This window comes from Sarcophilus harrisii, chromosome 2 (genome assembly GCF_902635505.1).
Source record: "Sarcophilus harrisii chromosome 2, mSarHar1.11, whole genome shotgun sequence".
NCBI classification, from domain to species: Eukaryota; Metazoa; Chordata; class Mammalia; order Dasyuromorphia; family Dasyuridae; genus Sarcophilus; species Sarcophilus harrisii.
In genome coordinates, this window is record NC_045427.1 from 262,198,835 (window position 1) to 262,226,322 (window position 27,488).

The window sequence follows — 27,488 nt, forward strand, 5'->3', positions numbered from 1 at the left end:
GGAAGTGAGGGTAGGGCTGGGAGAGGGAGGAGATCACCCCAGTTCTGGTTGTTTCACATTGTAACTAACTACTCTTCCTAACTAAGTGAAAAGTTCTCTTTTCCCAGTTTCCAAACCACAGCTGTTGAAGAACTCTAAAATGTTGTCATCAACCAAGGGCAAAACTCCAAGTGTCTCACCTTAGAAAGGGAACTACTAGCTATACTGATCTCAGCTGCAGTCATATATATAATCCAATGTGTTTCTTTTTGCCTGGGTAAATCATGATTAAAGATATTAAGCCCCCTGTTTTGTGCTTTGTTCATTCAGAACATGTGTGATGGATGATGAATGATGGATGATGGGAAGTCTAAGCATCAGGATAAATTTCCAAAGCTTTCTCATTTTTTCTAAATAGTCAAAATTTTTTTATGAAGTATCCCATTTCTCCATTCTTCACTCTAAGCTGGTCTTTGGGCTACATTATTGAGGCATCCACAAAGCTCTGAGATTGACCAATCAAATAAGACAATTCCATTTCTACTTTTAGGAGATACTTGTTTTTGGTTTTTTAAAACAAACATTAAACTGGCATTCAGTGGCCTAAATTCGCCCAGTTTTTTAATGGATTTAAGGACAGCGGAGATGAAAGAGGATATTGTAAATTAAAAGGGATATGGGAGATAATAGGGGACATGATATCTTTGTAGCCTTCAGAAGCTCACCATTTTGGTAGCTAATCTAGAGCTTGACTAATATCTAGAAATGGAGCAACAAAAGGAGCTACAGTCATTCAGGCCATGGAATCTTGGGATATATCATGTCTGATCCCTTGCAGGACCTTGTGCCTTCCCCTGAAATCAAGTGTTCTTAACTTGGGATCTGTAAACCTGTTTTAAAAATTATTACACTGATAATTGTATTTCAATATAATTGGTTTTCACTGCAATTCTATTACTTTATGCATTTAAAAACATTATTCTGAAGAATCCATAGGTTTCATCAGGCCTAAAGAAATCCATGATATATAAAAGGTTAAGAACCTCTGTCCCATAATACTTTTTTTCTTTTTAAGTAGAGCTGACTAATCTCAAGAGAATACTTATAAATAAATCTTCTGGAAAACCTTGCTGTGAATATCATTCAGCCACCAAGGACCCAACACCAAGGTTATTAATGCAGGGCAATAATGAAGCCAGTCTGAATGTAGAAGAGTCTGTAACTAAGGCAATAGAAGTCAATCCTCTCTGTTCACTCCATCAAGCCTTTATTTTTCCACCCAAGGGATCAGAGGGATTTTAGAAGGCTTAGTAAAATTTACACTCCATTTTAGTAAAGAATGTCAAAGAGCAATAGAAAGCTAGACATTGAGGAATAAAAGAAATTAAAAATCAGAGAGGAACTAGCCAGTGCTTAATCAGTTTCATAGTCTAAGGAAAAAATTTAGGGGCATGAGACACAGAATGTTATACAAAGAGACCTTGAGGAGTTCATTCAGTTTAATCTGTTCATTTTATACAAGGGAAAAACTGAGGCTTGAAATTTTTAGCCAAAGCCAACTAATCAGTTAGTTGTGGAGCTGTAATCAGAACTCACATTTGCTGGCTCTATAGTTCACTGTTTTTTTTCATTATTCTACAGTATTGGCTTCATACAACATTATGGAAACTGATGGATAAAGAACAAGCTCTAAAAGCTTCAGCTACTTTCCAATGTCACATCAGAATCAGATCACCTGTTCTAGGTCTAAGCTCTTTGATCAGATAGTCATGTGACCTCTCTGCAAATCATCTAACTTCTCTGGATATATCAATTACTTCATGTGTGAAACAAAGTTGTCAAGACTCTATGACCTTTAAGGCCCCCATTCTAGATTTTATGAAATTCTAGCTATATCAAAGTCCTCCTTTTTAGACTAGTCTTCCAGATTTCTTCACCTTAAATGCTCAGTTGATCAATTTCTTTCTGTCATTTCTAAACCCCAATGAAAACCCCAGCTTTAAGTGACCCAAATCTGTATTCTAACATGTGTCTAGCATTTCAATTCATTCAGATCTAAAGCTTCCAAAATGAAAATGGATAAACAAAGAGCCATTAGGCCCATAGAAGAGAGGTACAGTTGTGATGAATCCCCAATTACCACAATAAGGCATTTTTGCAGGTGACTATAGATAACAATCTTCTTAATCCGTTTTAAATTTGGTTACCTGTGAATCTCTAGATTTAGTTTTTGAGTTTTTTTATTTCAAGATGTGTCAGTTTCAACCTGGAGCACTATAAAATACTCTATAACAGTTGCTTACTCCTAGAATTGAGTAACAATCTGCTAATTGATACAAATTAGACAAAAATATTAGGCCACCAGAGTGGGAACACTTTATTGAACACAGTCCAAATATGATATTATAGGTACTCAAAAAACATAAACTCAACAATAACAATGTCAATTGTTATATATGATAACATTTGCTAATCAGCCAAATTCTACCTATTAATTTCCTATACTCTTGGGATACACTAAGAATTAGAGGGCTTGTAAATAGAAAGACCATATTCTATTGCACCAACATAGTTCAGGAATGTTATTTAACTACCACTAGAAGAGAAGTTTATACACGTATACAATTTAATGTAAATTCTAGCACTCATAGGCCAAAGCAGGATATGTAGGTCATTTACTACCTGTCCAGAAAACAGGAGAAAAATGTCTACTGTGTAGAGCTTCCTTAAAGAACAACAACAAAAATAGATACTAAAATTGGTCTAGACTGTCTTCTGGTTCTCCTGAGTGAAACAGACAGTGAAGCTATAAAGTTCAGCCACATATCAAAATGGAAAGGAAGGGATTGATAGATGTTTTAAAGCTATCTCTTATTTTACACAAAATAATTAATTATTCTCTCTTTTGATACTGAAGGTACAGAATATCAAAAGTGAAAGTAATTCTGAGAATGGTGACTTTAAGGATAAAGAATGTTAAGACAGGGTACTGATTTTGAAGTTTATCCAATGATAAGTGAACTCCATAGAAGACATACCTGAAGCCTTGACATGACATAATCCTTGAATTACACCTAAAGTAGATGTACACAATATGAAGTCTCTACTACAGATGTCATTTCATCTTTAAGATAAATGTGGGGATCCAATATGATTGAATACTATATCAAGTACCATAAACTAACAAATCATTTTACAGTATGAACTATTACATTTCAGCAAACTATCAGTTATTTACTGAATACTTAGCAAATATTCGGTACTGTATCTGGTTATACTCCATTTTTTCTGCTTCCTAACCTAACTAACCAATAAAGAAAGACTCCCTTATATTAACAAAGAAGAACACTAATAAGAAAGATGGCTAAATTGGCTAAAACATTTTAAATATCAAAAAATATTTAGGAAATTGCGTGTTAAAGAAGGACAGAGTCCTGCAGAAATTAGACCACAGTCTCTTAAGGTAGAGTTCTTAAATTTTTCAGTAAAATGTACAAATGACCACATCTATGAGCATCTATTAAATACTGTGTGTCAGGTACTCTGCTGGATATAATACAAAAAAAATCAAAAAATTACTTCTCTCAAAAGACTCACACTATATGATGAGACGAGTATATACAAAAATATAAACAAAATGAAAATAAATACAGTAGTTAAATAAAAGATGCTGTTGAAAGGGAGAATTGGCTTTAGCATATGGGAGGTAGGGTATACCAGGAAAGGCTTATGTAGGTGATGAGACTTAAATGGGGATGAGGAAGGAGTACATTCTAGGCACAGGATGGGGCGCAACAGGAATTGCAAAGGCACAGAAATGAAAATTACGAGAAAGAGAAAGGTGGTCAAGTGTACTAGGATTGCAGAGTGTAGAAGTTAATGTCTTATTGAGATTGGAAAGACAGGCCGAAGTCAGGTAGTAGAGGGTTTAAAAAGGAATTTATAAATTAAGAAAGTTACATGGTCAAATCTATATTTAAGTTAAAGTAGTTTTGCAGCAGTATACAGGATGGATTGGAGTGATGAGAGATGAGGCAGGGAATCTAATGAGCAAAAAAAGGAGACAAATATAAGAATTTATAGTAGTAGCAATGGTAAAATTTGGCAAATGATTAGATATATGGGATAAGGGGGTTGGAAAAGTCATGGTAATATTGAGGTTATAAAGCTGGGAAATTGGAACAACCAGTAATATCTTCCACAGAAATCAGCAAGTTTGAAAAAGGTTTGATTTGTAGGGAAAACAAATCATCATCTGTTTTGGGCAGTTGAGTCTGAGATGCCTGAGTCTCAAACTGAATGAAACATTTAATAGAAAATGGTAATATGGAACTAATACTCATAGAAGAGATGGACTGGATATAGGGATATAAATGCTCTTGACTGTCAACAGGTTGCAACATTTTCTAGCTTCAACTTTGGGAATGCATGTCAAAGACAGATTGCACCATCAATTGCAAAATTTAGGCCATATATTTTATTTTCTCCTGATTTAGGCGTATCCAAAGAAACCAGGGAAAGGCACTAATAATTATCTAGAAAAAGGTGCCTTAATTTTCTGACTTTGTAGCTAGTTCAAAAATGAAAACAGAGATTATGGATAGTTGGGGCTTGGTTCTAAATCTAGAGCTCAGTGTCTTGTCCATTCAGGGACCGCCATTTTCCCCATTCCCCAGGATTCCAAAGTGATAATTCTATAGTTATATAAAGCTTCTTGTATATGCAATACATTAAATCAAAGCTTCTTAAACTGTGGGTAGCAACCCCATGTAGGGTCATATCACTGAATATAGGGATCACAAAAAATTTGGCAACAATAAAAGGTAGCAAAAATTCCATCAAGATTGAATTCTTTATGTAAAAATAAAAAAACATCCATTTGATTAGTACGCAAATTTGCTTTTGTATTTAATAAATAATAAAATTCTATGTATACCAAAAAATTGTTTTAAAATAAATTTCTTTATGATTTATTATCAATAAATGTTTGATTTGTATAACTATTTTAAATATCTATATGGCCAGGATCATGTAGAAATTTCTTGGGCTAAAAGGAATCAAGAATGAAAAAAAATTAAAAAGCCCTGAACTAAATAAAGTGCTATGTTAAAGAATCAGTTCTATCCTAACTACTTACATTCATTTCTATGCTTAGGATTTTTCCTACAATCAGAAGAGTATGCTTTGACTTTTCTGGGGTTTGTGTTTTATTTTGTACAATTAATACTGAAACCAACTTTTGTAATTTCATGACTCATTTTTTGGATTTTACCTGCTCTTGATTTCATCTTGGAAAGAGACTACTATCATTTCCCTAAATTCCCTGAAATGGATCACTACAACTCATAATAGCTGCAAATCACTGTAATACTACACTTCTATCTCTCTATATGACATACTTAGTGGCAAGAATGATTTGTTCAAGAGGAAGCTCACTAAAATAGGCAACTTATATATTATTGTGGACAATGAAATTACCTTTGTAGAATTATACTAGAGACTCTGTTGGCCATTTTTTTTGGACTGTCTTTGCATAAGCCTTCAATAAAACAATACTTAAATGTGCAACTCACAGCATAGGCTAGAACCATGCTCTTATGAGACACTTCACTAGTTTATATACTATCTAAGATTTGCTCACTAAATTGTCTGTAAATGAAATTTGTTATGTATAATATGTTATTCACATAATTAAACTTGTCAGATAATTTAAAAGGAATTTGTCACTGAATTTATTAGCTATATATTTTTTAAAAAGTAGTTTGCCCTTTGTTTACACCAGTTATTTCTCTTAATAGCCCATTCCCTACAATGAACCTTTCAATGGAAGAAAATATTAAAGCAAATCAAATCAACAGTGACTTTTTTTTTTTTTTTTTGGATAATCAATGCCACGTTTGCATCCTGAGTCATCATTTCACTACTGTGATGGGAAAAGTTTCAGTTTTCCAGAACCAAGACTGTTTCATTAAAATTAATCAGATTTCGACTTTTGCTACCTAGTAATTTAAGCGAACTCAGTGTAAAAGTCAAAAAAGTCAAAGTGCAAAGAAGTCCTTTTTATTGTTACCCTTTGATTTTCATTCATTAAAGACTTGATCCTCTGATTCAGAAGATAAACAAACAAATAAATAAATAAAAAGTGTGGATGAGAACATTTATATTTCTGAGCCCCACTAATCTAGCCTCTATGTCAGTGGCTCTCCAACTCTGCCATGCTGCCTGTGTGTAAATGATTTATCTTTATTTTTCTTCATTTTTAGTTTCCATCTGTTGCCTGTTTTTTGTTCTCCATTGTCCCTGAGAATACATTTCTGTCAATAGAAGATAATGATGAGAGTTTTAATACTAATGAATAGAGTTTTAAAAGATGCAAGAAGCAAATATGCCATGTTCTTGATGGATTATAGTTCCAACCCATCAATCAGACTGAGAGTCTCTTAAATTTTAAATTAAAGAGTCAGTCCAAAACTTTAAGTTTTCCCACAAAGAAATTCAAAGGACTTCTCAGGCAGTCTAGGTCCCAATTCTATCTGGAAGTCAGATGAAGTGTAGGGGATTGATATGTTTTTCTGCATAAATATAATGAATAAAATAAAATTCCCTTGTATACTCTCACACTAAGAACTCCTTCCGCTATTTATACTTCTAAAGATCAGAGAGGAGTTTTGGGGGCTTTAGAATAATGCCAAAATGGGCCATACACACCTGATCCAAACAAGCAAAATGACAAACTAGCCTGTCCCCAATGTCCTCTCCTACCTCCAATAGGTCTATCATCCTGGTCATCTGGGAGTAGATAAGGACCCTGTGTCCTTGAGACTTGAGCCGAGTCAGGAGAACATCAAGGGCATACAGCTTTCCACTGTCAGTGATGAGGCTTTCCTTGCCTGGGAAGAAGAAAAAGGGGATGGGGGAGACACTCTTTAAGAGGAGCAGAGAAATTCATGGTTGCAAAGCTAGTTGCAGCCAAGATCACTATAATAAAGAAGCTTATTCTTTAAGGGAGTACTGAATAGAGAAATGCTCTGAAGAAAAAATTTGCCAAGCGCTGTTGTCCATGCCACCAATGCATTTCCTAAAAGGGAAAGAAGACCCAAGATTCTCACCCTGCTGGATACCTGCACTGCCCAAGTTTCCTTGTCTCTCCTCAAATTCTCTCAGAGGATATTAGTAAGATTGGTTGATTCCAAGCCAAAAGTCATCTGTACATCATGATTGTCATGTTGTTTAATTGGCCTAAAAGAATTGTCTTCTTTTTGTCACAAATAATATTATCATTCTGACTCCAGACATCTAGTTCTGTTAAACAAAGCCTTGTGGTTAAATGGTTTATATTCTGGCAGCATGTAAACACAAGGAAATAAATACTGCCCTCACTCATTTTCAGATATCCTAATATACCAAGAAATGAACATTTTCTTCCCTTTACCCAAAGATTCAAAAGGGCAGCTTTTTAAGCTAAAAAACATAATTTATTATAAGATATAATTTGACAAGTATATTGGGGCTGTCACCCTGATTCCCATGGGATCTCTAATGGCTATCAGATATCAGAGACTTATTTGGTTTGGTTAGAAAGACTCTCTCTGAGTCAACATGATTCTACCCAAAAAGATGAGGCTTCTTTCTCTCTTCCAAATTCTTAAGAAGTATTTCTGGCTGGGGAACTTTTAAGAACAACCAACTCTTAATTTCTCATCTCCTATTCTTCAGCATCACTCAACAGCCATAATACTTCAGGAAGGAGAGTTTCCTGTTTGTAGACTGGGTCCATAAACATGCCATGAACAATGCACTGCCACTGGGGGGAAGGGGGAGACCGGGAAGAGACTAGAAGGGGAGTATAAAGAGGAAGGATAGCATATACAGATAATTACAATCTGAAAGAAAAAGGAATGTTCAGAAAAATACACTGATCGCTCTCAACATTTGGGCTTGAACCCAAAGCTTCCATTCATGTTGGAAAATTCAGTACTAAAGAGGGGGTGATTACTGAGAACAATCTGACAAATTTTCAGTATTCCTTTCTTCATTCTCACCACTATTTGCCAAGTGTACAATTATTGTATAAACCGAACAAGAATGGATGTGCTGACAGTATCATCACAAATCAAAGCCACTCTCAACCCTGGGATGTTGACTCCTCTGCCCTATAAGCCCTGCCTTTTCCACCTTCAGAATGTGACTACACCATATTTCTCTCCACTAGTCCCTCCTGCTTACACATATAAAAACTTTTTTTTAAAGCTGTTTGCTTGGTCTTGCTTAGATTACTAAAATGTTGCAGAGCAGAGCTCCATGCTATCCTATGGCCTGACAATCTCCAAGGCAAATCTGTATGTATATTTTCTATACCCAGTTTAGACAACAGTACTATTTCCTAAGAATTTTGGGATTTTCTGTGTAGCTTTATTGCTTCATTCAGCTCTACGAGACTGCCTTGATTCCCTGCTCTGATCAGCAGCTAACAGCTCCAGTTTCACAATGTGAGAAAGCACATAAGACAGGAGTTTTCTTATGTCTCACTTAGAAATCTGAAGGATATGCTCCATGGAGCTCTCCAACTAGTTGTCTTCTTTGTCTGTTCATAGCCACAGGAGGAGATACTTTAAATCTATATTTTGTTTTGAAACTACACTTAGTAAAGAAGCAAAATTTATCACTAAATCAAGATTCAAAAGCTTTCTCTAGTTCTCTAGCCATTCCTTCCCCTTGAGATCTCTCCCTCTCTTTCTCCCTTTCCCCTCCCCGCTCCGTGTCCATCTCACAAACACACACACACAAACTAATAAACTACAGTTAGAAAGATAGATGAGGGTATGAATGAAACCTGTAAAGGTAAAACCATAATTAACGATGGGAGTATAAAGTGTCCACCTCAGAGTATTAATGACTCTTCATTGTATGAAAGGAGAGGGGCTGAAATGGATTTTAACTTTCTGATCATATCTAAGAAATATTCCCACAAGTAATTTCTAAAATGAACAAAACTAAAATCTTAAAAAACATATAATTTACAAAATATAAGAATTCAAAGGTTAGTATACCAGTCAGAAATCAGATGCTGCTACTTGATGTAAAAAAAAAAAAAATGCTGACAATTTACCGAACAAGTTTCTAGATAGAAAGAAGTAGCACTTATCTGTGGTCTCTGAGACTTGATATCCACTACATAAAAATTTTCAAGTGCTAGGCAAGCTTTCATGCTTCTGGTGCTGAGGAGGCATGTAATAAACTTGCAGAAGCACAGTGTCTTAACAGAACAGACTGGTTGTATAGATGAAACCTGGACACAAACATCTCTCAAAAATCTTTTAGCCTATGTTAGCTAACAACACAATGCTGCTGTACATTAAATATAAATTTTATTGTCCATTCAGTAAGGTCTTGATCAGTAAAAGAACAGAATAAGGATAATCCCAAAGCATTAAAATAGTCATGTTTTAAACAGCAACCCTTCAACTTTTGAGGGAGCATTAGATTGCTTATGGATGGAAAGTGGAGACTCATTCAGCTTGTAAGCCTAAGGTGACTCTGGCTAACCTCCCAGTAAATCTAATGAAATTCTGACCCTTCCCAAGGAAATAGAAAATGCAAAAGTATAGAGGAAAGAAAGATAAAGCTCAGGTCCCAGCGACCCCCCTAATAGTCTGCAAAGCACAATAGGATCAGTGAGGAGCTAGTTGGCTCTCACAGTAAACAGCCAGTGAAGCCGGTACTTTTTATCGATGCTAAAAGAACTCAGACGCTTCCTGCCATTTAAACAAGGCTCATTTTTCTTTCAAAGAACAGGAAAAGCCACAAGAGATTCCCACAGCGCCAGCAATGGAACTGTTACCCCTATACTGGGAACGTGGGAGTCAAAGAGGGAGCACAGGGAAAAGGGAAGGGAGAAACTGTTTTCATTTAGTACTCATCTACAAGACTCAACTTTTTTATCTTTTCATCCTTGCTGAATTCTGTTCCTCCATTCAAACTTGTGGTTTGACTACCTTTACACTCAGGCTTTTCCTTTTCACTTCAACTTGTATTCCACAAATCAGTGTGTTCATGTGTCTCAAAGGCTACCTAATTCCCAGGTGAACTATTCACTAAGCTAAAGCCTAAAAAAAGCTGACAGAGGTTAATAGACTTCCACACCGAGCCCCTCAGATCACTGACAAAACTTAGGGCAAAGGGGAAAAAAAGGCTTTGGGTACTCAAGAAAACAATATTACTTTACTGAATGAATTCCATTCATCCAGAACTTACTATATGTGATGCCCTTCCTGAATCTTGGAAGTAACTCTGGAATCTCAAAAGTTATGCCAATGAAAATGTGGAAGAGCCTAAACCAATCTGAGTAGGGACCAAATGCCTTCTAAGCATCAGTCTAATGAATCTCAATTGGCTCTTCACCAAAAGGCTTGCTACCAGGTGATTCGTTTTCTGGCTATAGCATTTCACGAAGATGTCCAACAAGACAAAGAAGAGTTGTGATCTATATCAGTGGAAGTATTCATACCAATGAAATTAGAGATTTACAAACCATGTGCAATACATTGTGTTATATTCTATGAGAGCTATAGACAAAGTTATATAAATATCCCAAAAAGAGAGGTATAGAGGTAGACTGTATTAGCTATAGTTTCCAGATGTGATTACTGAGGTTTCGGGAGAGTAGGTGATTTGCTTAAGGCCACCAAGCTATAAAGTACAGAAGGGAGAAGCTGACAAAGTCTACTAAGCTCAAATCAAATGTCCTCTCCAAACAAATACTTTTCTTAAACATAATCTCTTAGATTTCTGATAAAACTAAAAAACAAGTCTCTTTTCTAATGCTCAATGAAGCTCCAGCTTAACTTTACTAATAAAGGTCTCATGCTGAAAGTTAAGAGAGGCTGCAAAGACCAAACCTGGTATAATTTCTCCAGGGTCTCTTAGCAGGTGGAGGACATACTTTGTCTGCTACCCATCTGTATGCAGTGTCTTTCTAAGCAGCCTCACTGAACTCCACTGAAGCAATCTATAAACCTAGTTTCCTGTAAACCCTTGACCTTGACCCCAGGGGGTCTGGGAATCTGCTAGCATTCTGGCACAGAACACCCTGTTTTTCCTCTTTGTTATCATTCAGATCTCTAGGGCTTCGTGCAGGACACTGTTTATGCTGCTCTGGCCAGGCAATTTGCTGAATGACGACATTCTCATTCACGCAACCAAACTCCACATGGCACTTGTTTTAGGCTTCCTATAGTCACCTTATTAAGACTCCTGTGTATAGTATGAAATAGCTTTCTCCATACTTCATTCATTGTGGACCCCTCAAAAGAAAATTTAAGCAAAGATTTACCTTATATATTTTTGTCATAAGAACCGGTACTCAGGCTTATGTTCTCATTAAATATAGATATCAGATATATATTCCTATAGAGATATTTACTGTAAGTCACATATATTCTTTTGAACAGATGTGATATAAGAATAATTTGCATGTTCTAAGGAGTACTACTCCTATATTTCTGCAAGAGATATTAATAAAATAGAAACCATCTATTCCCATTGGGGAAAAAGGAAGGAATAAAAGAGTAAGCAGAAATCCCTTCCTGAAGTTGGGTACATATTCCAAAAGAGAATCCAAAACTTACCTGGAATCCTAATGAAAGACCAGCCATTCTGAGGTCTGATGCTCCACAATCCTCCTGGTGGCTGTGGGAAAAACTGAGAGGGTCGATTCAGCCAATCCATAGCCAGCTCAGGTGCTCCATTCAGTAAGCATTGCTTTGCAGCCAGGCTTCCTCCTTCTTTTAGAACTCGGCGCTCATACTCTGCACTTCGATCATTGCAATAGGAATCCAATGGCACTGCTGTTACCTACAGAAAAGGGCACACACACACATACACACACACACACAAGATGGTTCATTCACTCCTTCCACAAACAATTTTTCTTTGGGAAACTGCAATTTACAAGTAAAACCACTATGTACAAGTCCTGGGGCTGATGGTTTTCATTCAGCAGACCTACAACTGAAATGACCAATCCTGTCTTTTGACAACCAGAGTTTTCCCTTGACAATTAATTGTTTTGATCTTTCTCAGGTAAGAGGTCTGCCCCCTCATAATGCCAGTCTGGTCACATCTTAAAAAATTTAAACAAATTCTAGTTTTAGTGTATTCTGCAATTTCCTTTAGTGATTTTGTCTTTGACAAGGCTTTCTTTGGTCAATGGCTGGCCTTGCTGTTTCTCTAGTTTATTTTTTTAAAATATTTTACAGCCAAATTATCCAGTTGTGCTGACACTTTTTACCTCCCTTACCAGGCTGTTTACTGAAACAACAAAGAGGAAGAAACAAAAGATAAGAAAGCCAGTCTTTTTTTTTTTTTTTTTGTTCAGGAACTCAAGCTGGGAATCAGCCCCCTCCCCTCCTTTAGTAGACTAACTGGTTCATTTCCTGGCTAAAGCACAAGTGTGATTTAGATATATTCCAACTCCCTATCTTTCCACTAGACTTATACCAACAGACTGGAAAGTTTTCATCCAACTGGGCAAGGTGGTTCTGTCAAATTAGGAACATAAGCTTCAACCATTCTTAGCTCTCTTAACCCACTCCCATCATACTTCATACATCATATTGAAAACTAGTAAGTTTTCAATATTTACTAGTGACTGAATAGAAGGCATTGAGTGAGCCAAACAACTATGCAATTTGGATGGCTGTGAAGTCTGTCATAAAGTGCTAGTTTTAGGAGACAAGACTGACTTTTGTAAAAAGCCAGAGCCCATGATTATCACTACTGTCCAAGCTAATAGAAGGCTAAAGAGTTATTCTGTGAAGTTGATAACTGATTCAATGTCCCTCACTAACTCCCATTCAGATTTATACTTACATCTTCTTCCAAGAAAGGGACCAGAAAAAGGGGACCACAGGAAATACTAAATTACTAAAGTGCAATAGAGTTAATAGTTTCTACATACTAATAAAATAGTCTGAGTAGAATAGAATAGAAGAACTTTCTACTGCTCCATAAACTTTTCATACCTTAAATTTTATCATATTTTCAAAGAAAAATCTGTTTTTCCTCCTTCTACTCTCTATTCTACAAGCATTTCCCCCACCCCCATTGAAAAGTTAAAAAACAAACAAAAAAGAACATAAAACAAAAAACATCAAATGAAAAAACCTCCAATAATAACAGCAATAAAAGCTTGTTATAAATATGTACAGTTTTAGTCCATCACTCCTCTATCAAGAGGTAGCATCAAGTTTCATCACTAATAGTAATTGTGTTGATCAGAGATTTTAAGTTTTTCAAGTAAAATTATCTTTACATTAAGATTGCTATTATTTAAATTCTTTTCTTGGTTTGCTCATTTCTTTCAGGATCAATTTACACATGCCTTCTCAGCTTACTCTGAAACTGTTATTCCTTATTTCCTACAGCACAATAGTGCTGATATACGAATATGCAGTAACTTAGCCTAGCCCATCCTCTAATTATGGGGGACCTACTCAGCTTCCAATTCCTTGCCATCTCTTAAAAGATACTGTAAGTATGTACTTTTATACATATGGGTTGAAGGGGCTTTCAAAGATCATCTTTTCTAGGCTTCTACCTACTAACTTTTGGGATTCAAGAACATAAACAGGTAAGATAAGAAGCTTATATAGACCATGAGATTATTTGGCATCATTGTGTATTTGAATAAAATGAGTTAAGAGGAACATTCAGTAATGCTCTATGCGGTAATTACAGAATAAAGTTTTAGAGATAGGTCACAATAGGATCTATTAGGTAGCAGTGCCACCTACAGCCCAGCAACAAAACTACAGCTATTAAGATCCTCTACAGAAATGGCAACCCCAATAAAACCTCTCAGTCGGCCATAGTAACTCTATCATGTCTACTCTTTTAATTTGAAGAGGAATTTCCATGTTTCCAAATTGTTGCTTTTTTTTCAAACTGAAACTTAGTAAAGGCAAAATAATGACTAATGCATTCTAAAAGTGGGCCTCCGAGTTTAAGGCAACACTGACAACCTGCTAGCTGTGGCTCACACCTATGACTTATGGGTCATAATAATTAATATGCCCCACAGAGAGGCTTCAGGGGAAATAGATCCAAAACTGGTGGTGGAACAAGAAGACATATCAGTATGACAAATCCTGTTTCCAAGTGTTACCCTCCCAAAAAATTCATCAGATTGTTGTAAAGATCGGATGAGCTAATATTTGTAAAATGCTTTGGGATCTCAAAACATTATTTAAATTTTAGCAATGATTAATAACCTTCATCACTAGTGCTTTAGTAGTAAGAGAAATGAAACACCACTCACACTCCCAAAATGAAAAGAAATCAAATGTTGAAATGTAAGTGTAATGCAGGAAGTTTGGACAACATGAAGAAGAATCCAAAGGTTTCCCATGCCTGATATAACCCTCATAACCCTCATTTCCAGCTACAGGGCAATAAGCTTCTAGCAACTCACAATCAACACTAATTTTCCAATTTGCACTTTAATGTGCTGAGGATATGGAGAAATGCAGGACAAAACTCTTGGAAACAGTTGTATTTTGATAAACTTATTTGGTCAGAAGCTAGGAATTAGAATACATGAAAAAATCACTGGAAGCCAGGTCAACTAGAAAGGTTCAAAAACATCTCAGCTCACACCAACAAATTGTTCTGTAATTTTCTTAAAGGCTTTCAATGCGTGCTTAAGTAATGCAAATATGGGGGCCAAAAAGAAAAAGAAACTGCTCATGTTTATTTCTACCAGAACTAACCTCCTTCTCCTTTTTTTATAAGCAACCAGTAACTTCGAAAGACATCACTTGTCTCATTAATGCCAAACTGTCTTCTAGACTGCTCAGAAGCTGGGGGAGCTGAAGCATGAAGTATCAAACTACACATCCCCTACATGGATATACACATCCCTTTTCGCCATATATGATCTAGCCTTGTCTCATGCTTCATTAATCTCCCAAATTATAGCACCTATCATGGGACATTCTCTCAAGCATTTAGTGCGTCTAATCTAAAAGATGGGCATCTTCCTGCTCTCTCTCCCTAATAAGCGTGAAGGATCCAAGCTTGGTAAAGTGATGCCTCAGTTCTTTCGTTAACATTGTGGGACTTATTGTCAATGGTACAACTTATTCCTCAATGAAAAGGTCATTTTTCCATTGACATCTTTAGCAGAAAAAGTCTTTTTGATCCAATTCTCTAGCTCCAGTGCAAAGATTAGAAAGTTTATTTTGCTCATGTCCACATAAGAATTGAGATGATAGCAAGAGAAATAAAAGTTTTCTTTCCCTTCATGAATAGGTTGGCAAATTGATTCAAGATGAAGTTCTTTCTCAGAAACCCATACTTATAGCTATAGGCTTGGCCAAGAAGAGCTCTTCAAGAAGAGATCTGATCCCAAATTGCAGAGGGTTATTCACAACTCTTCCACTCCCAGATACCACAGCATAATTATATTTACAGGTTTAACCGTCCATGCTGTGTGAGACAACGTGTATAAACACAGATTAGATTGCAGAGGGAGGGAAGGAGAAAAGCTCAGCTAAATATAAGAACTTTCTTCTGCTCCCTGCCTACCACTGTACATTTATGACTATTATTACTTCTCCATGAATGCTGGGGGTTTATTGCCCTTTAAGCAAACAGCAGACACCAGGCATTGTAGTTCAGGCTAATTGGAAGCAGATGTCCTTATTCCTGGTTCATCTTAAGTCAAGACACTAGTACACTTAAGGTGTGTATGTATTTGTGTGTGAAAAGGGGTGGGGGTGGGGGAAGAGGACGCTCCTTGAGAGCAGGTGGCTGCAAGAAACTTCTGGATGTCTTTAAGGTAACAAACAAGGACTTTTCAAGTCCATAAACACAAATATAATAGAGGGTGTTAATTTTTTTTTTTTTTTACTGAAACTATAAAACAAAGGGAATATATTTGCCTTGAAAACTATCTCCTGAACATGAACTTCCTCCTTACTGTGTTCTTATGTGTACTTGTAACACACAGGCAGGGTGGGAACTTATTCAACCAGATAATTGAGAGGCCAGAGAACAATTCAAGCTTCTGAGCTTCAGAATGGATGGAATAAAATTACACATCCACAATCTAAACTTCTTTCAGTTTCAACCAGAAATCAAGCTATACTTGTTGGCAAAAGAACTATGTTCACAAAGCATAGTGTGTGTATATAGATAGATAGATATAGGTCAAAAGGACAATATATAATTCTTCCCCTTTCAAGATGAAGGGAAATGGATGTTAACTTTCAGAATTCACTGAAGAAGGGACACAAATCCTAATAGATCCCTGGAGTCAAATTAGATTCTTCCACTACTATACTCCAACGAGTGAGATTACTAAAGGGAGAGATCAGAATGAGAGAAAACAAGTATTTTTTTCTCCCAGAAAGATGCCCATTAACAATAAAATAAGGCAAAGACCCCTGGCAGATATAACCCTTATTCTTTGCTGAGACTTAAAAGTTAGGTCTTCTTCCATTTTCCACATCCTTCTTCACAGGAAGTAAAATATTCTCGGTTAATTTAGCCAGGTCTACACATTTATCTTACCTATTTGAGGAAGTGGTACTTTTCTAATTAGTGAGGATTTTATACATAGTTTTTTTTGGTGTTTTTTGTTTTTTTTTTTATGTCTTATTACAGAATGCAATAGTATAATGTTTGGAATGACAATCAAACTCTGCAGGAGACTGGGCCAGGATACTTTTAACTTGTGAAACTGAGTGCAAAAAGAGGGCCTTGTTTAACTTTTTAACAAGAGGACCTCAGAGGAGTGGAGGTGGGGAAGGGACAAAAGTAAAGTAAATGGCTTCAACATGTGGAGGAAAGCTTCAGAAGTGATACTGTCAGCAGTCACTGAAATACCCCCTTTTGATAAACAGGGTATTAAGACAGGATCAGAACAGTTGGCCAAAATGGAAACCACAATAGAACCTAACCACTATCAACCTAGGGTAGGATCAGGAGAGCAGGGAAATAAGGGCAGTGGTGCGACAGTCTTTGCTCAAACTGAGCACACTTGTCAGACCACAGCCTAGCTCTGCAGAGCCAGGACACGCCAGGCTGAGAAGTTTCTTGATGCTGGAGTGTTGTATTTCCTTTTGTTGTTTGGAGATGGAGTGGAGGTGATAAGGCCAGATCAAATCTCCCCCTCTTAGCCAGCTCCCTCCCTCTACAAACCCTCAAAAACCTCAATGCAGGTGACAAACGGCTCTCTCTCCTCTTCAAATATCCCCCTGCCCCTGGCCCTGCTGTTGGGTGATAATCCACCTGACAGATGGCTGGTTTCCATTGTAGTTTAGAGCCCTAGGGTGAAGGAAAGGAGATGTAAAGCAAAGACTTGGTCAGAAGAAGGGAGGGCACCTCTGTCTATCTCACGCTTTCACCATACCAACATAATTAAAAATGGCAAAGCTCTATGTTTTGGGACCTAGACCTAGAAGCTACTTGCTTTTTTTTTTAAATATAAAGAAATCTACAAGTTTCTTAAAACTATATAATTTAAAGTTATGTAGAGGAAGCAGATCCCAATTTCTTAGTACCATCTATTTTGTCTCTTCCCTTTGTAGCACTTACTCTTGGGCTGGCCACACATAAAAAAGACGGCAGCTCGGTGACCTGGCAGCATCGAATCAAGGAGGTAGCGGATCTTCGCTGGTAGATGACTTGGTCTGAATAACCACTCACTGCTTTACAGTGGCTGCTGAACACTAGAGACTAAAAAATAAAAAGTGAAAGTTAACGCCACTCAGGCCAGATCTCCTCAAGTTGCTTCATTATAAAATTCCCTCCTATGTCTTTTAAATGTTGAAAAAAAAATAAAAAACAACCCTTCTGTGACTTCTTTATTTATAAAACCAAGAACTAAGAAAAAAGGATTGTATAAATAAATGCACATATTTCCAGGGTTAATTCTCCCCAATCCTATAGTTCTTAGTGAGAAACCAGACCAAAAAATCTATTCAACAGTCTCTCTCTCTCTCATTTGTATCTAGGATTAGGGATAATAATAGGAAACCCTTTCTATATGGTGATGGTATGTAAGTACACAAAGTATGGTACTACAGGGAAAATACGTCTCAACATTTTTGATCTTGGAGCTTTAATCCTCAATTGCTGGAATTTACTCTTCTAATGAGAAACATGTAAAGATTGTAGTCTCTCAGGAAATCCAATTCCTACGTGATGTTTAGGCTTTTATGATTCCTTGAGACAAAAGGCACAGCACATAGCGTATAACAAACTGTCTGGATATTCTGCTCACCTCAGAACAGTTCAATCAGTAAACCCATTTATTTTCTTAACACTGATTTTTAAGAATCTTTCTTAGTCCCTAACACCACATGGTAACATTCTTTCATATTAGACATAATAGGCAACTATGTATCCTAATGACAAGTTCATTCAAATACTCTGGGTGGGCAAAGCAAATTCATTATCACTTTTGTTCAAAACCTAGCAACTATGGTCTACACTTCAGTTAGAGAGAGGGTTGTATCACAGATGATGCAATTCAGTTATAAATCAGTCATTTGCAGTTATTGGTGACCCATTATCTCTTCCCATTCTCATGATGTTTTATCATCCCATTGTAGGGCAGGAGGGTGTGTGGTGGTGATGGGGTGAGGCAATTAGTACTAAAAGAAATTTAAATTTATATATTTATATATAAAATATATTATATATTAAATAACAATTTACATATTAAACAAATAAACAAAAAATACACCACTGTGTGCTGAGGTTTATTTCTCCCTCAACTTCTCAATGGTGAGACTGGGCAGTAAACAATAAAAAATATACAACAGAATGAGAAATTCTGCCTTCACAAGAGAGGCACTCATTTTTAAGAAAATGACTTAAAACGCCCCAAGAACCAAAATACTTATGGATGCACATTAAACCGTGTCTGAAGTCTAGGTCTCAGTTTCCTGACTCGTATATCAACTCCAATTCTGTCATATGAGAACTGTCCCTCCTTGAACCCTGTCACATGGAATTCGAATTAAATATTCACTGCAGGGTTGGGGCAAGGTATAAGAGATACAGTGGAAAAAGAGCTTCCCAGCAGCCCAGATTCAAATCCACAGGAGGGGGATCCAGATAAAGTTACAGAATAAAGTCTAGGAACTGTGTGACCTGAGATCGCTTACCAAGGGCAGTAAGGGGAAATGTCAGGACTTGAGCATCTGTATTGCTGACAGAAAATTATACTCCTGTTACCCCAGATGATAGTACAAGAGGAAAAGGGGTGGGGGAGTACAGGAAAAGGAGAAGAGCACCTCACTAAACAACTCTTATTTTCTGAGAATAAGCTGATTATGTGCAATGTACAGGGGAAGAGTAAAGATAGATATTTGTTTCAATAAATGAATGAAAAAGCACTTCTTATTATGTGCTTAGTAAGGCCCAAATACCAGACAAAGGTATACCGTCTTATTGAAGAGACAGCATATAAAAGGAAGCTAAGCTACAGAACAAGTCCAAAGACCCAAATGTCCAGCAGATGTGATAGAAAATGAACAGTCGGGCCCAAAAGTCCTTAAGCTACTTAAATGACAGTTGTGGGAAGAGGCATAGGATAGTACAGGTGGCAAGGTCTGGTGGTCCTATTTCTTATTAGAAAGAAAAGAACTATTGAATTCCATCTCATTTGAACCCTGTAATCATTACTCAAGGAGACAAATAAGGGGGAAACTAGGGTATCTGTGAGGGAAGTGACTATTGACTCACAAAAACTGCATTTAATTTTGTTGTTTAGTCATTTTTCAGTCATGCCTGATTCTTTGTGACCTTTTTTGAGGTTTTCTTGGCAAAGATACTAGAATGATTTGTTACTCTCCAGCTCATTTTACAGATGAGGAAACTAAGGCAAACAGAGTGAAGTTACTTGTCCAGGGTTACATAGCTAGTAAATGTCTGAGGCCAAATTTGAATTAAAGATGAATTTTCCTGACTCCAGATACAGCATTCTATCCCACTGCACCACCTAGCTACTTGCCCTATACTCCCAATTTTATCCTTCTAAATAATGTTTCTGAAAATGAATTTGGGGAATTGCTTATAGACACTCTATAAAAATTCATAAACATATAAATATATTTCAGGAATATAAACAAAGCTACTCTACTTTCTACTACCAGAAAAAGAAACTATGATCCTTTTGTATAATTTCCCCTAATAATAAAATGTCTAGAATTAGAGAAAAGTTAACGGATTGACAAATGAGGATGACATTTATGTTTCAGGAATGACACCTATGTGGCAGAGAGAGAGGTAGTTGGTACAATGTATTTAGTGCCCAGGATATGTACCCAATGTCTTTCCATTTGTAAAGTTAAGGCTTATCTGTAAAGTATTCCCTACTAAAAGTTCCCGAATTTATATTTTTTCTGTGATAAATGGGTCTCTGTTCAAAAAGTAGAGGATGGATCTGAAAGATAAGGAAAGACGAACCAGATTAAATCTCTTCCTGTAAGTACAGAAAAGGTTTGTGTACTTTCATAAGAAGCCAGAAAGAGGAACAGGTTTCTTCTTTTATTGAGGAGAAAGTGAGGATGGGACAATATTAGAATCAGATCTGTAATCAAAGACAAATTCCCAAAATAAGGCACAATAGCTATGACCTCAAATTACAGTACAATTTTAGACCACGATAACTCATTAGCCAAATCATTCATAGTTGACCATCATTCAAAATAACTGTTCCTGTGTACAATGTTCTCCTGATTCTGCTCATTTTAATCTTCATCTGCTCATTTAAGTATTTTCAGGTTTTTCTGAAAGCATTCTGCTCATTACTTATTGTAGCCATCACAATTATATACCACAACTTGTTTAGTTATTCCCCAATTTGCTCATCTCAGCACCTCTTCAATTTCCAATTCTTTGGTACCACAAAAAAAGCTGATATAAATATTTTTGTATTGTACATATAGGCCCTTTTCCAATTTTCTTTAATTTCTTTGGGATACAGACTTTGTAGTGGTATTGCTGAGTCTATAAGTGTACACAATTTTGTTTTGTTTTTTTTTTGGGGGGGGGCTGAAATAATTGGGGTTAAATGACTTGCCCAGGGTCACACAGCTAGGAAGTGTTAAGTGTCTAAAGGCTAGATTTGAATTCAGGTCCTCCTGATTTTAGGGCTGGTGCTCTATCCACACCACCTACCTGTCCCTCTACACATAGTTTTTATAGCTCATTTGGCAGTTCCAATTAAGGGTATCTTGGACCCACTGATTCTATCGATATAGAAACTCATAATGAGGTAGTTTGTTCAATTCATATAGGTAGACAATTGGTCTCCAACTTATCTTAAGAACTGTCTGGGGATATTAAGTTAAATGAGTTGCCCAAGGTCACAAAACCAATACCTACCAGAAGCAGAACTTGAATTCTGCTCTGTATTCACTGTATCATACTGGCTCTCAAAGATGATTATCATGAGGTTTTTGTGTACTATTATATTCTTCTAAAGAAACAGACCATAAACTCCATAAAAATAAGAATAGTATCACATTTTAATTTTGGATTTCCTTCCAGTTCTAAGTGCAGAGCTCTGTATATAATAGATTCTTTAAATGAATACCTTTTACTAAAGATGACACAAAGGTTCTGAGGGTAAATATCTTTATCAAGAGTACAAAGGTAATAAATCAAAAAGTCCAGGATTCAAATTCATGTTACCATCTCTGAAAACTTATGTGGATTTCATTGTTTAAAACAGAATGAACCAAATACTTTCAATGAGCACCCTTTTCATATCTTCCTTTGTCTCATTTCTCTTTAACTAACACTTTGTTTTGAACACAACTTACTGTTCACTTTAATCCCCCTTAGCTTTGCCAGGCCATCATGTCTCCTCTAAAATTCACTATCTTGCCATGACAGTTACCCAGTTTAACTTAAGGCTGTCTCAATCTTTGAACAGCTATTCATATACAATCATCACCATTTATATTTTAGGGTCTTTCTCATGAAATACTAAACTGAAGTCACATAACCATGCTGCCTAAGTCTGTCACAAATTTGTTATCTAATCTCAACTGTCCCTTCATTGATGTACACTAATGAAGTGTACATCAGAGATTGAGAACTGAAGGTATATTAGAGGCCATTAAGAACAACCCAATAATTTTAAAGCTAAGCAAACTGAGGCACAGCAAGGTGAAGGGACTGCTCTAGAAACAACACCCAGCCAGTCAAGTAACTGAAGTAGAATGTGAACAGAGATGTCCTGATTCCAGATTTAGTGCTCTCTCCATTATACCATACTATTTATTTTCCTGGATTCTCCGTATCATAGATCACTCCCAAACTCTTGTCCCCATCCCATACTTCCACAACAAAATACAATTCATAAATTCAGAGCAGTCCTTTCTATACTAGCAATATTCAAAGATCTTCATTCTGAAGACATCTTTGCCTGACCCTGTATGTATCCTCTCAAGAGATCATTCTAGGTATTCTCTTTCAAAAGTAAACTCTTAGAAAAAGTCATCTTTTTTGTCTGTATTGCCTCCACTTTACTTCCTCATAAATAACATTTCTTAGTTTCCTGCAATCTGGCTTCTGACCTCAAGATCTGCTGAGACAATCCTTTCCAAAACTAATGACCTCTCACCTATGAAAAGCAGTATTTTCTTTGTAGCCTGTGCCATTGTTGACCACTCTCCTTACGATATCCTTTCTCTGCGTTTTCATAACACTCATCTCTTCTTACATTCTTCTACTCGATTTAACATCTTTTGTGTGGATGCAACCCTGAGCTCTATCCTTAGCCCACTTTTCTACATTCTCTCTCAAAAATTCCATGGGTCCAACCATTATTTCTAAAAATTCGGTGTCCACTGAATAGCCAAATAAGTTATGGTATGTGAATGTAATGGAATCTTATTGTGCTATGAGAAATAAATTGAGAGTAACTCATTAAGAATTGGATGAACTGATATAGAGTGAAATAAGTTGAACCAAGAGAAGAACTTATACAGTGACAAACAATATGAAGAAAAACAATAATGAAAGAGAGCTCAGATCAATGCAGAGACCAAACATAACTTCAGAAAACATGTTTCTCCTTCTATTAGAATTGCATGGAATAAGAAAGTCGCCAATGACATGATCAATAAACTAGTCTTGTTTGCTTAATTAAGCTGTCCTGTTAAAAGAGAGAATGCTACCAGGTGAGAGGTTACTAGAAAGTGACATTACTGGAGAGAGGGAGCATCAATAAAATGTTTCTAAGGAGTGAAGAAAATATAACCTACACACAGAAAAAATAAAATACACAATGTATTATCTAGATTTTCCAATCAATTATGATTATAAAAATGTAAGCTGTTAAAGAAATCTGTAATTCCTGTCTCAAATTTTCATCAAAGATAACAATTTTTATATAAAGTTTTCTTAGGGGAGGTGGGATGTGGGAAGGATAAAAGGAGAAATAAAAGTATGCAACAGAGAACAAAAGGACAACTTACAAGGAAATAAAGACAAGGTGGACACTCATGAATTTAATTTCTTCTATTATTATATATCCTTTCTTGAATTGATAATTTATATATATATATATATATATATATATATATATATTTTGAATCCTCCCAATGTTCTGTTTTGTCTTGTCTTGGTTTTTTTTTCCTTTTGTTATGTGTATACAAATATTATTCTGATTGATTCAGTGAATGGTGTGAGTCAAAAAATGGCATAAACTATTGAGATACAGACAAAAAAAATTGCTGCAGTCAAATTGGAGCAAGTACTTATAATAGTCATAAAAACTATAAGCTGAAATAGTTTTTTTTTTAAAAATATCTTTTCTCAGAAGTAAGGAATTTCCTCTTTAAAAAAAAAATCTAACACTTAAAGTATAAAAAATTAGGTCAATCTCAAAAGGTCTAGCATATTTCAAATATGCAGAGATTCAACCAAGCCAAAACATTTTGTTGATCTTAAAAGTTTAAATGATTGAGATTCATCATAAATTTGCTATCGGTATAGAACACATTCTTGTGAATTTCCAGATAGAATGCAGCTCTGTGAAGTGGGGAAAAGACCCCAAACAGTTTCCAGATATGAAAAAAAGTTTGATAAAAGAACTCTGGGGTTCTTTCTAGTCCCAAATACATGATTTTATTGGAAGAAAGTTACTATCCTGGAGATTACACTCACTAAAGTGATTCAACAACAGATCCAATGCAATTTTTACAGAATTAAAAGCATTAAAAACAATTTTCTTGTCATCAATCTCTCTTTATTCCCTGGTTCTTTCTCTGCTGCCTACAGGGATGCTTAAGTCTCCACCATCCCTATAAAACTTTTTTTTTTTGATCCTGTCATCTCTTTAACCTATACCTACTTTATATATTTTTTCTCTTTTTAACAGCCCAACTCTATGGCACATGAGAAAGTACACCAAATTTGGAACTGAGGACCTGAATTCAAATCTTGACTTTGCTTGCTACCCACTCTCCATGTGAGCTGAGTGGCTCACTACTGCCTCCAGGATAAAATAAAAATAACTAACCAAATCTTACATGTACATTTTAAAATTCCTCTACAATCTGGTTACCAACTATATTTTTTCTTGCTAGTTATTTAATAAATATTCCAAACTGTATCTACTCAATGTATTGGAGACCCTTTTCTAGGTTTTTTATCATTTTATGGGGACCAGTACAGCATTTGACCTATCTATCTACTTACAACTTGCTACATGAATGACTCATCTGGATTACCTATTATGCAGTTCCTTTATAGTCCCCTCTTGACTCTGTTGGTAATAAAATGTAGCCCATGTGACCACCCTGTGATTATTGCTCTTTATTCTTGAGAGAGGTGGTTGTTCCATGGTTTATAGCCATAAAACACCATCAGGAAAATTCTAGTTTAAAAAGATGGGCCATTTATCTGTCAAGACAAACCCAGGAACTATAAGAATACAAAGACAAAACATCTTCCACACAAATAAAGTCAGATTTAAACAAATGCAAAAATAATAACTGCTCCTGGGTAGATACATAATTTAAAATGACAATTTTTTCTAAATTGATATGTTTATTCAATGCCATATCAATCAAACAACCAAAAAGTTATTTTGTAGAGCTAGAAAAAAATTGTAACAAAATTCATATAGAAGAATAAAAATTCAAGAATATTAAGGGAATCAATGGAAAAAAATGTGAAGGAAGGTGGAACTCTAGGGCTACAGAACATGGAAAGACTTAAACTGACAGTTTAAGTGAATAAAGTGAGCAGAACCAAAAGAACTCTGTACATGATAACAGCAATACTGTACAATGATTAAATAACTTAGCTATCCTCAATAACACAAAGATCCAAGACAATTCTAAAAAACCTATGAATGAAAAATGCTATCAACTTCAAGAGAAAGAATTAATAGAATGTGAATATATATATATTGAAGCATGCTGAGTTTTTTTCAATTTGATGTTTTTGGTCTATATTTTCTTTCACAACATGACTATATAATATAATATAAAAATATGTTTTGTGTAATTGCACCTATGTGATCATTCTCAAATTATTTCCCTTCTCAATGAAAGAGGAAAGAAAGGAGGAAAGAAGAGAATTTGGAATAGAAAATTGTAAAAAACGAAGCTTAAAAATTGCTTTTATTTGACCCTGGGCAAGTCACTTAACCCTAATTGCCTCAGGCAAAAAAAAATTGCTTTTACATGTATTTGGGGAAAAAAATTTTTTTAAAGCTCACTTCTTGAGGTCTGGGCATAAGTACCTTATTTTTCTGACTTTCAGCCAAAAAATTATTAAAGTTTTTTACCTGTCAGAAAGTTCAGCCAGAGGAATGCCCTGACAACTGTTGATGCAATGATTATTTAGGATCACATATATTAGTTAAGTTTATTATTTTGCATATCAAAAAAAGTTCATAATTAAATACTAATTTAAAAAAAAAAAAAAAAGGATGGGACCTTATGTCAGAGACCTTATGGGGAGCAGAGGCCAAATGCAATCAGCTTAGCCTATTCAATGCTGTGCTCAAATCAATGGCCATTTATGGAACCTGTCCAGGTATATACATTGATGTAGCCTAACTCAATGGACTTCCAACTGCACACAACAGTTGGACATACAGGCATTCCTTCATCCCTTTCAATTTTCCTGTGATGATTATAAGGAAGAAAGATACATGTAGGGGAAGGGGAAGTTGGGAGCAGGGTAGAAAAACAAACAAACCAAAATCCATAGAATTCTGAGGCTCAATGAAATCAAGACAATCTTTTTTTTTTTTTTGGAGGCAATTCGATTAAGTGACTTGCCCAGGATCACACAGCTAGGAAGTATTGAGTCTCTGAAGCCACATTTGAACTCAGGTTCTCCTAACTCCAGGGTCAGGCTCTATTGACTGTACTGCTCCAATTAGGACAATCTTAACTTCAAAGAGGAGCCAGTTGAAGAATTTCATTATTTGTCAACAATCCCTTTTGCAATAGTGCTTCATCTCATTCTTTAATTATATCAATTACATACATTTTCTTATTTCAGACCAAATTCTGAAACATGTTAAACACATTTTGTCTTCTACAGAAACCAACCACAACTGGTCAATAACCTCCTTATAAGGGGAAGGGACCCACATGTCCTCAGTTGTAAAATCAGCTGGAAATGGCAAAACATTCCAGTGTCTTTGCCAAGAAAACCTCAAAAGGTCACAAAGAATCAGACGTAACTGAAAAGTTAACAAATGACAACTTGTAACTTAGAAGACTAAATAAATCAATAAATATATTGAATAACCAATGAACATGACAAATTAAAACAACTAGAAAGAAAACTAAAGGTGAATAAAAATAAATGGCAATGGCAAGTCCAGCTAAACAACTTTTTAGATTCCATCATCAATTTTCAGTACAATTTAATTAGAGATTATACTAGCAGATTGGTCATCCAATTAATTAAATATCTGTCATAACCTCACAGTGCTGGCTGAATTCAAACACTGATGTCTTTAACAGGGAATGTACTACTGGGCTATCAAAAAAACCTTATAAATTCAATAATGGGAGCTCCCCTCTTGGAGACATCAGAATATGCTGGAAGTCAACTCCAATTTTCTTTCAGCATTACTGATCCTAACCCCTAGACGCAATAACAACAAGCTGGTGAAACCAATGGGACAAGATGGAACTCATGAACTCTTCAGATGACCACCTCATTTTAAAAGGATAAAGAACAAGTCCCTCCAATCTTGTGTTCAATAAAGGTTTATAATATTTACTTAGAACCTTTATGGTCTCTAAAAAATAGAAGACAAGAGCTTTGGTGCAGAAGTGTAGATCTAATTTGGGGTGCTGCAGGGAAGAGTATCTAACACACATAAAAATCTCTTTAAATACAAAAGAAATATACAAAGCAAATGCACTTTTAAAATATTAAGGACAAGCAGTGCTACTACTGGGCTTATACCCCAAAGAGATACTAAAGAAGGGATACGATACTGTATGTAC

General features: G+C 35.8%; 1 protein-coding gene across 1 annotated transcript in view; it reads right to left on the reverse strand.

The window, feature by feature from the left end:
- The window catches only part of INO80 (INO80 complex ATPase subunit), a 104,766-nt gene that overhangs the window by 21,113 nt on the left and 56,165 nt on the right, over positions 1–27,488 (reverse strand). Inside the window, exons 25-27 of the mRNA XM_031952111.1 lie at positions 17,578–17,718; positions 11,607–11,832; positions 6,742–6,869 (exon numbers count right to left, since the gene is read on the reverse strand). Of these exons, the coding sequence (XP_031807971.1) occupies positions 6,742–6,869; positions 11,607–11,832; positions 17,578–17,718 (495 nt within the window). The remainder of the gene's footprint in view (positions 1–6,741; positions 6,870–11,606; positions 11,833–17,577; positions 17,719–27,488) is intronic.